The sequence below is a fragment of the Gossypium raimondii genome, chromosome 13 (assembly GCF_025698545.1).
Source record: "Gossypium raimondii isolate GPD5lz chromosome 13, ASM2569854v1, whole genome shotgun sequence".
Taxonomy (NCBI): Eukaryota; Viridiplantae; Streptophyta; class Magnoliopsida; order Malvales; family Malvaceae; genus Gossypium; species Gossypium raimondii.
The window spans coordinates 3,440,653-3,451,012 of record NC_068577.1 but is presented as its reverse complement, the minus strand read 5'-3'; the positions used below and the strand labels follow the sequence as shown (position 1 = coordinate 3,451,012).

Genomic DNA, 10,360 nt, shown 5'->3' with positions numbered 1-10,360 from the left:
CAACAAAGTGCGTCCACATGGGCTCGTTTTGCGCTGCATGGTAAAATCGCTCCCCAGGGAAGCGTTTTGCCTAAATTTTCCCCAAAAACGCTTCTACGTGGATGTGTTTTGCTAAAATTGGCCCTTTCCAATAAATAATAAAAAAATTAGCCCATTTCCGTAAATAAAGTTGCAAATGGGCCTTTGATGGTAAAATGGTCCAATATTAAAGGAGGAAGAGTTTGAATCTGTATTATCTACAGACTTGATGAAAGCTCTAACCATTGCTCAAAATAAGTGTTGATGGTCTTGACATTTTCGATCAGACCCAATTCCAAGCGTTTGGATCAATGTTAGTTCATACATAGGGTGAAGTCAAGAATGTTGCAAGACACAAATGAAACATCCCAAACGAAATAAATTGAAACCAAAACAAGATGTTAACAAAACACAAAACATGGCATTTCTTTGTAAAAAGAAATCACAAATTACTGTAAAAAGACAAAATAACATGGCCCAGAGTTGAACCCTAAGGTCCCAAACCTCTAACTTATTGAACAATTTAAAAAAGATAGGCTCAACATTCAACATGTTATCGTGAACAAAAATGGCAGTGAAAGAAAAAATACAGGCACTGCATCTACCCTGAAGGCTTAAGTGATCCATCAATGGTGGCGACGGAGCGACAATACTACGGCGAATTTCATGAGGCCAACCTTGCAATGGAAGCCATTACGTTCAACGCAAGCAAAATAGTAGGGCTTCCACTTTTTCAACACGAACTCGAACCCATTACCACTTCCCTGAGTTGGGTTGGCAATCATCTTAGCTTTTCTTAAGTCGCAGTTGAGGAAGCTCTTTAAGTGAGGTAGCAAGTAGACGCTGTGAGGAAATGTGGTGTTGCTTGGTGGATCATATTTGAATACTGCTCAAAAATTACAAACATTGAGCAATGCTAGTAAAGAAAAAAGGGGTTCAATTATAGTTTTGGTCCCTCAAATTTAGAATTTGATCCATCTATGTTTATAATATCATTAATTAGTTCAAATGTTAATTGTTTTTTAAAAAAATTATCCCTCCCAACACTAAAAAAAATTGTCAACATAAGCAATGCTGAAATTTAGAAAAATGTCAAATTATGATTTTGGTCCCTACTATGCTCAAATTTAGAAAAGTCCTCGTATTTTATACTCCATGTTAGCATCTTATTTTTAGAAAATGTCAAATAACCAATATATTATTGTTACGTAATTTTTTGTAACATAACCAATACATTTTAGAAAAATGTCAACATAACAAATTTTATTATAACTAAAACATTTTTAGACAAATAAATTAAGTCAATTACATGAAAATATATATACATTTTAAAACGAAAAAGTCGTTGCAATATATATAATTAAAATGACTTTTAATTTGTAAAATCGTTGTACATATTTTATACGATGGAGATATACACAACGGCCTCACAACGATTTTTTTGCTGTTACAATAAAATCTTAGTAACTGTAATACAACATTTAGCAAAAAATTTTAATGTTGACAATTCATATTTTTCTTGTAGTGAATGTACTGTTGAAATCATTTTTTTGTAAAAAGAGGTCGACTTTTTATTTAAAAACGAAAATGGAGTCGCCACCAATCCTTTTTATTTAGGTGTGATCGGATCACCTCATAATTTAATCATTTTAATAAAAGTTTAAAATTTACTAAAATAATAATTTTTGGTCTACAAAATCCAGAAAACGGGTTCGGGAGTCAGTTAAGCACGAGGAAGGATTAGCACCCTCGATACGCCCAAAATCGATACCTAGTTGATTGCTTAGTGTTTTTAGTGTCGAATGTTGAAAATTTGAAAGAAAATTTAAAATACGATCCCTTTTTTATTAATGTTATTTAAAAAAAATGCTTGAATAAGTTGAAACGAACATTAAAGACCCTCTCGTCTCGAGATAGCAAAATGTCACATTCCGTACGTTAGGACACGACACATTGAACCTTTGAGAATGAGCTTGCCTTTATTTTTATTTAGAACTTATGTATTTTAATCTAAAAAAGGATATTCTGTCGTTTAGGTTCAACGAGAAAATCAAAATCCCATAAGTTAGGGTACGATTTCTCGAATCTCCAAAAACGAAACATTGCCTTATTTTGAAAATTTTCTTTTTTTGAATTTGAGTAAGAATTAATTTAATATTTAATAAGATATGTGTTTAATTTATTCGAACATCGTGTGAAAGCGAACAAATATTTTGTAAACGTAATGTATAATACAATAATAATGATGTGATTATAATAATAACACCAAATAATAATAACAATAATCATATTAACTACTATTCTAATACTAAAAATAACAAAAGTGAATTAAACAATAATGATAATGAAATGTATAAATAAATGAATAAATAACAATATAAATTCTAAGTACAAGAAAAGTAAAGAAATAGATAAATGAATGAATATATGAATAAATAAATAAAAAGAACAAAAAAGAATAAATAAATAAATAAAAGCTTGAAATTAAGCGGATAAAGGATTAAATTGAGATTAAAATAAAATTTAGAGTCTAAATTATAATAAAATAGATGAATAAACATAAAAGGGACTAGATCGAAATTTGAATGGAATTTAAAGGCATAAATTACAAAAAAAAGAAAAAAGTAAAGGACCAACTAAAACGCGCTGAAAAAGGGCGGGGACCAGATGGGAAATTATTCCCAGTCCTCCGAACGCACTGTTTCAATATGGACCAAAGTGACATAATGTAACACCCCTTACCCGTATCCAACACCGGAATAGGGTACGAGGTATTACTAGAACACATACACTTGTAAACGTATTTAACCGAGTTATAAAATTTTATCTAAATTAAAACTTTCAAAATTATTAACATGCTTTTATAACCATTCATAATATATCCTCAAAATATTATAATCATAATAAATAGGGTATATGAGACCTGATACATATTCATGCAATTCACAAGTCTTAATAATTCAATGCTTCATTTCCATTTCATTCAATTCACAAATTTCTCATGTTCACAATTCAAATCATTAAGTTCAATACTAATGCGTATTTATCATTTAACTCAATATTTAATTGATTATACCATTCATTAATACATTTATGAAGTTCTCAATTTTTGCAATGAAAATATCATTTTAGCTTATATAACAACATCGATTGAACTCATCATCCCGGTATAAATTCACTACCACTTATCCATTTACTATAATTCTTTTAGGACCATTTGTCACTTACCATCCTTAATCAAATTAGGGAACAGTTACGGAAAATTGAGTACTTCACTTCCACTTTGCCATAGTATTACTATGGTCTTGCGTATGATCACTTATCACTTTCCGAAGCCGTAGCCCTGCCACGGTCTTACACGGATCGTATTTATCACTTTTCACTTGTCCCTGATCAGATAAGTGTAGCTAAAGCTACCACTTATCACATGTCCCTGATCAGATAAGTGCAGCTAAAGCTACCACTTATCACTTGTCATTGATCAGATAACTGTAGCTAAAGCTATCACTTATCACTTGTCACTTGTCACTGATCAGATAAGTGTAGTTGAAGCTACTACTTATCACTTGTCACTGATCAGAAGTACTCAAATCCGGCGTTCCGCTCAATTTGATCATTTATTAGGTTTTCGCATTTTTATTTTATTCTCATTTCATCAACAAATATATATCATCATATACTATATAATTCATTAAATTGACATTTAATCATTAAAATTTTAGCCATATGAACTTACCAGGCTAATTTGCAGAAATACCAAGATATAAGAGCATTTTGGTAATTTTCCATTTTTCTCGATTTTCTACCCGATCTTGATCTAAATTAATTTTTCTTTTAATAAAACAACTCATTTCATGCAATTTGGTCATTTTTGACATTTTTTCCAAAATTGCCCCTAAAGTTTTATTTTTATTCAGTTTAGTCTCGAAGCCCAAATCATGCAAATTAACCATTTGTAATGAAAACCCATGCTAGCATAATATTCATATATTTATTTCCCTCCTCCTCCTCCTCTTTATTCCACATCCTTAATGTGTATAACACACTTAAACAACATTAACTATAATTTCACTATTCACTCACATGTATATTCAAAGTTGTTTATCCGAGTCAGAGTCACTAAATTATTTTTATCTGGAGATATAGACTTCCAAATTAAGATCTGTTAATTTTATCTGAAACTACACCCACATATCTTCTTACTATAAAATTTTCAGAATTTCTGGTTTAGCCAAATAGTACAGTATTTTTTAAAGTTTCCCCTATTTTGCTGTCTGACAGTTTCGACCACTCTTCACTAAAAATGAATTATCTAATTGTACAGAATTAGGATGATGTTTTCGTTTGTTTCCTTTGAAAATATACTCATAAATTATTATAGTAATATAAATTATAACTCATAGTTATTTTTCTTCATTTTTTTATGATTTTACAAATTCAGAGCAGGGGAACCCGAAATCATTCTGACATTGTCTCACAAAATTTTTTATATCTCATAATTTACAATTCCATTACTTACACCATTTATTCTATGAGAAACTAGACTCAATAATATTTAATTTTATATTTTATTCACTCTATAATTCAATTCCCACAATTTTTGGTGATTTTTCAAAGTTAACCTACCGCTGCTGTCCAAAACTGTTTTAGTGCAAAATGTTGATTACTAGGTGTATAACTCCCTTATTCCCTTTCTCTATAATATTTCTCATCACTTTCACTTATTTCTCTTCACTAATATATCAAGAACATAAGAATTTATATGAGAAAACTCTACTATAACATTAATTCCATGCTTTTTCAATAATATCAAACTTAAAAATATATTGAAATATTGATGTTCTTACATTGTGCTATTGATTTCAATCTTTAACTTGATTTTCTCTCTCCTCCAGCTTCTATTTCTTGAATCTAACTTGATATTCTATCTCCCCATTGTCTCCATATCAATTTTCTTTCTTGGTGGTTATGGAAATTTGTTTGATTTCAAAGTGAAAATGGAGGATTTTTGGTTAGAGGACCAAATTGTAAAGAAAAGAAAGTTTCTTTCTTTCTTTTCTCTTCATACGTTGGAATGCATGGGGAAAGATGATGATTCTTCATCTTCCTTTTCTTATATATATACTAAATAAAATAATAATAAAATAATAAAATATCATTTAAAAATCAAATTAAAATATTAATAAACTAATATTTAATTAATTAATCTAAAATATCTCCAACATCATCATTATCTTCTAGATTTCTCTCACTTATTAATTGACCATTTCGCCCTTCATGATCTTTTAAAATTTCATTCTTGAGTCATCACTTAATTTGGTAAAATTGTGATTTAGTCCCTCAAAATTCTTCACCTTTTTCAATTTGGTCCTAATCCATCCATTTTCCTTAGTTTCTAGATCATTCCACCCTTAAAATATTTACACCTTTGGTCCTTGAACTTTTTTATATTTACACTTTAACCCCTCAAATTTTGAGTATTTACTCTTGGGCAACAAAACTTTTCGCACTTTTGCGATTTAATCCTTTCTTGAATTATCATGTTATAATATACTTCCCAATGTTGCCATAACTCAAAATTCCTTCTTTTTTTTTATCACTTCATTTCCTTATTTTACTGTACCAAGGATAATATCTTACTGTAGAAATTCTGAAAATATTACATTTGTGGTCCCGAAACCACTATCCTGACTAGGCCTAAATTCGGGCTGTTACACACAAAAATAAAATTATACTGCAAAATTAAAAAATAAAAAAAACAAGTGTGGACTAAATTGCAAAGTGTCGCAAACGCAGAAGAACCGCGTACGAAATAGCCCATTCACCGCAAGAACACGCGGATCCCATCTGTAAGGGTCGGTTCTCAGGTCGGCTCCCTCAAAACGGCACCGTTTTGGGCATTTGAGGGAGGAATGAAACGGCACTGTTTCATTTGGGCTATTTAAGCCAAAAATTTTTTTTAATCCTCATTTCAGCCCTCCTAGAAAAAAAATAGAAATTTGCTCTCCCTTTCTCTGAAATTTCCCTAAAGTCCGGCCATCGACCATCGGCGACTGTGCCGCCATCCACGGTGGCCGGAAATGCCAAAACCCACTCCTTTTGGATTCCCTAATCACCGCCGGTGGGGTTTTCGGCGAGCCCACTGACTCAGCCACCCTCAAGACCGGAGAAGCCTCCGACCGCGGCGTTAAAGGTAATAGATTTCACCCTTTATTTACTTATTCAATATTATGTATTTGTTTGTTTATTTCGAATAAAAATAAATAAATAAAGCACCTTGATTTCTTTGAATCTGTTTCAAACTTCTTTTTGTATTTAGAATCAATGTCTGTGTGTAAAAATTACAAACTGGTAGTGGTGGCTTTTACAGCCAGTTTACATTATTTTTTTGCTACTATTTGCTATTGTTCTTGCTTTCGTTTCTGCTATTGCTCTTTTTTGCTTGTTTGCATGCATTAACGGAGGGGAGCAGGTGGCTCCTTGCTTCTTTGGTGAAACGACGGCAGCAATGTGTCGGGCCTCGAGATGAGGCGCGGGCAGCGTGATCGAGGGTGGCAGCAGATGGGTGCGGCGCACATGGGGTGTTGGGCTATTTGGGCTATTAGGGTTTTTAATTTTTTTTGGGCTTTGTAATTTGGGACTGATAAACTGTTAATTTTTAGGATTTTTATTTATTTTTTTGTGTTTATTTTCCTGGCCTGGTTTGGGCCCGGGCAAAATAGGCCCATTACATGTACTATATTACAAAATTAAAAATGAATTAGATTCAAGTTTTTTAAATGGAATCTAAATTTTGGCTCAGACTTTCTTGCATTTTGGAGCTTGGACTGTGTATTTTTCTGTATTACTTTTTGCATTTTAATTTGTAAATTTTGTGCGGCAATTGTGGTGCCCATTGGGTTGAAATATGAAATGGCTTTGCTTAATTGGAGGGTTCAATGGGGATTAGCTAGAAAGTGACTTGGCTCTCTGTCTTGAGGGAGTTTCTGGTGTATCATTTCAGGTTTTTTCGAGGATGGGATGGCGAAAGCTAGTATGCTTTAGTGGAAATGGGTAGTTTTTCATGGAGAACGGACTTTTGCCCTGCAACTCAGAAAGATGGAGCCTTGATATAAGTAGCTCTTCCTGAAGAGAATATGTCAAAAAGATACATAGGCAAAGGAACAATGTTTCTGGTCTAATGAGCTTCGAGCCTTCCATGAAAGCTAAACAAGCAATGTAATGGCCGGCTCCAGGAGTGAGTGTTTCAAGCAGAAATTCTGGAAGAAGGGAACCAAGTGGAATAAAAACTTCACTACTGCAGTAGTAATGGAAGAAAGACACCTAATTAAGGATCCACCAGCTGAGGCATTGTTTGGAGCTCCTGGACTTGACATCTTCACTATTTCTCAAATGCTGGATGGGTCATTTACCAAGCTGTGTGATGAGATCCCATAATGTCTCCGTTGTGAATGTATATAGAGAATCTAACTGCTTTGCTGATACTTTAGCAAAATGTGGAGTCCAATGTCTTCATGGCGTGTATATGACTGGGTTGTGATGTTCTTGCTTCTGTATGATGTTCAGGGAGCTGACTGGATTTGCTGCTGCCATTCCAGTTTTTTGGCTAGTTTGAATTGATTTCTCTTTGGTGGACTATTTTGTTGCTGATTATGTTATTCACAGGACTGTAGGGCCTGCTCCAGTGGTGGCGATGTTTGCTGTAATACCTTTTTAACCTCTAACAATATCAACAACAAAAAAAAAGCATATAATCTTGTTGCCAAAACATGAAATCCCCAAACCATATATAATCGTATGGTTGCAAAATACAGTATCATCCACATTTTACTATATATTTCTATATTGGAGACCAACAGCCTAGAATTTTAAGCATCATAATGTAGTGAATGAAACAACAACTGAATCCCATGTTGTGGCTTGAGTGTAAGACGTTGTGCAGGTGCGTGAACATAGGTAGGGGAGACGGTGACAGTGTAGCGTTGCAGAATCATGGAAAGTGCAGTTTTCGCTTCAGTGATTGCAAAGCTCATGCCAACGCAAGATCGAGGTCCCAATCCAAAAGGCATAAATGCAGCTGCATTGTACTTAGTAGCTTTCGCTATCCCTTCAGCAAACCTCTCGGGTTTGAAAAGATTAACATCATCTCCCCATAAGTAAGGGTCATGGTGAAGTGCTATGATTCGCATGTCGACCTCTGAATGAGTAGGCAGGACAAGTTTTCCTAATTGGACTTCTCTTCCTACTTCTCTTATCACGCCACTTATAGGAGGATAGAGCCGTAAAGTTTCATTGATAATCATGATAATATGTTGGAGAAAAAAAAACAATCCAAAAGGCTGTTGGTTTTTTAACTTAGCAACAAGGTTCAAAAGAACAAATCAAATGTTTAAGTGTTTGAAAGCTTAAAACAGAAGCAAAACAAGCTGAAAAAATGAATGAACAAAGTGTTTTTTTCATTACCCGAATAAGAACATAGTTGCTTACATAAATAGATCAAAATACATAGAAAGAAAACAAAGCTTGCTTGTGCAAGTAACTAAAGGTTTACATCAACAAAATGACAACCTAAAATTGACTACTAAATCGGCTAAGCACACATTTAACCTTAGCTGATCAAAGCAAATAATAATTACACCATAGCCTAACAAAAAAGTCAACTGAATAAACAAAGCTACTGTCAAATTACACCATGGACTTTAGCATGCTTCTGCTGAGTTCCTGGTTCCATGCATGCAACGTGAGTTTTGCATGGTTTCTTGCATGTTGCTGCTGCAGTTGCCACCTTTGAACAAAGGCAATATAAATGGTCAGTGGTAGTTTTCAAGCTATTGAATTTGTATAGTTTGCTTACCGTCTTTAATTTGGCCATCCCTTCAGAATCTGGGTTTTGATTACCAAAGACCTCAATCACCTCTGCTCTTGCTTTGTCTTGCCAATCGGTGTGTATTGCTAAAAGCAGAGTTGCCCATGCAAGCAAGTAATTGACTGTTTCTTGCCCAGCAAAATAAAAAGTTTTACACTCATCTACCATATCTTGAATCGAAAGCCTGTTTTTCTGGTCCGCCTCATGATAAGCATTTACAAGTAATCCCAGAAAATCACGACCGAAGTTATCAGCTTCTCCGTTCACTACTGTCTCTTCCCTTTTTTTAACAATCCTCATCACAGAATCATGTATCATTTTGGCAATTCTTTCTGATTCAATTTCATCAGCAGATTTCCAAAACTTGCTGAAAAGGACAACCAGATTAAATCAACCCATTGTAAGCTGAAGTATGTTGATTAACAAAGTAAAGATTTGATGAAGTTACCTGACGATGGGAATCTTTGCTTTAAAAATATTTCTGCCTGCAATTACTGACAACTTCATCAACATGTCAAAAATCTTCTCCCCTTCCAAGTAACTGCTACCAAAGGCGGTTCTGGATATCACTTCTGAAGTCAATAATCTGAACTCTTGGAACACTTCTATCTCTTTGCCCTCCTTACTTTTCCATTTCTCAAGCATGGTTTCAACGCTAGCAACTACTGCTGGAGTCATATTCTGCAAAAAATGATCAAGTTTGTAAATGTCCCACTACAATAATTAGATTAGAAGGTAGAGATGATTTACTTTTAAGCTCTCCCCATGAAAGGCATAATTGGCCAGTTTCCTTTGCCTTGCCCATTTCTCACGTTCGGTTGAAGCAAGCCCATCGCCTATTAGCTTGTCGAAGAAATATGAAGTCTTTGGCTTTCGAAAAGCTTTGTCACTGTTTTTAAGGACCTCTTTGACCAGTTCTGGGTCTGTAATTAGCAGTTGACCTCGAATTCCATTCCAACTAAGATAAGTCTTCCCTGAAAGAAAATGATTTCTCTTCATGGAAACTGGAGATTAATCAGAAAATACTACCCAAAAAAGAAAAAAAAAGATATTCTCACCGTATTTGTTGATCCAGGAGTAAACATGAGGCATGACTCTGGGAAATATATCGTGCGTCAAGGTCATAGGTTTGGTAGATGCTTCCATGAGCATTGGGGCAGCTTCTTTGTTGTTTCCATGGATAAATTCATAAGGAGATCCTCTTATTCCTTGCGAATTCATGATGAACTGTACCCGTTGAGGTATCCACCAATACTTGTAGAAAACATTGAGCAAAGCAACGAAAAGGTAGAGGCATAAAGAAGCTGTAAACAGGACTAGAAGATTTCCCATGGTCTCCATTTTCTTATCTTCACCGATCAGATTTTGCATCTGTTATGGTAATGTGGGTTTTGAATGGTGACACTCAACACATTTCGCATCAAGACACTACACTCGTCCCTCTTCAAGGTTCATGTCATTTTGTCCCATTTATTC

At 34.1% G+C, this 10,360-nt stretch overlaps 1 protein-coding gene across 1 annotated transcript; it reads right to left on the bottom strand.

Moving 5' to 3' along the window:
• Positions 1-7,752: 7,752 nt before the first annotated feature.
• On the bottom strand, positions 7,753-10,360 carry LOC105781984 (cytochrome P450 CYP749A22-like). The gene is made up of 5 exons (XM_052626826.1): positions 9,943-10,360; positions 9,635-9,858; positions 9,333-9,565; positions 8,868-9,251; positions 7,753-8,322 (listed from the first exon to the last, which is right to left on the bottom strand). The coding sequence occupies exons 1-5, from the start codon at positions 10,253-10,255 to the stop codon at positions 7,887-7,889; spliced, it is 1,590 nt and encodes a 529-aa protein (XP_052482786.1). The 5' UTR covers positions 10,256-10,360; the 3' UTR covers positions 7,753-7,886.

What these genes read in the sequence shown, in the direction of transcription:
- LOC105781984 (XM_052626826.1), bottom strand. Translation starts at nt 10,255, where the DNA reads ATGCAAAATCTGATCGGTGAAGATAAGAAAATGGAGACCATGGGAAAT. An exon ending in CTCCTGGATCAACAAATACG is followed by an intron (nt 9,859 to 9,942) that starts GTGAGAATATCT and finishes ATTTTCTTTCAG; the next exon opens with GGAAGACTTATCTTAGTTGG. An exon ending in GCAAAGATTCCCATCGTCAG is followed by an intron (nt 9,252 to 9,332) that starts GTAACTTCATCA and finishes TGTCCTTTTCAG; the next exon opens with CAAGTTTTGGAAATCTGCTG.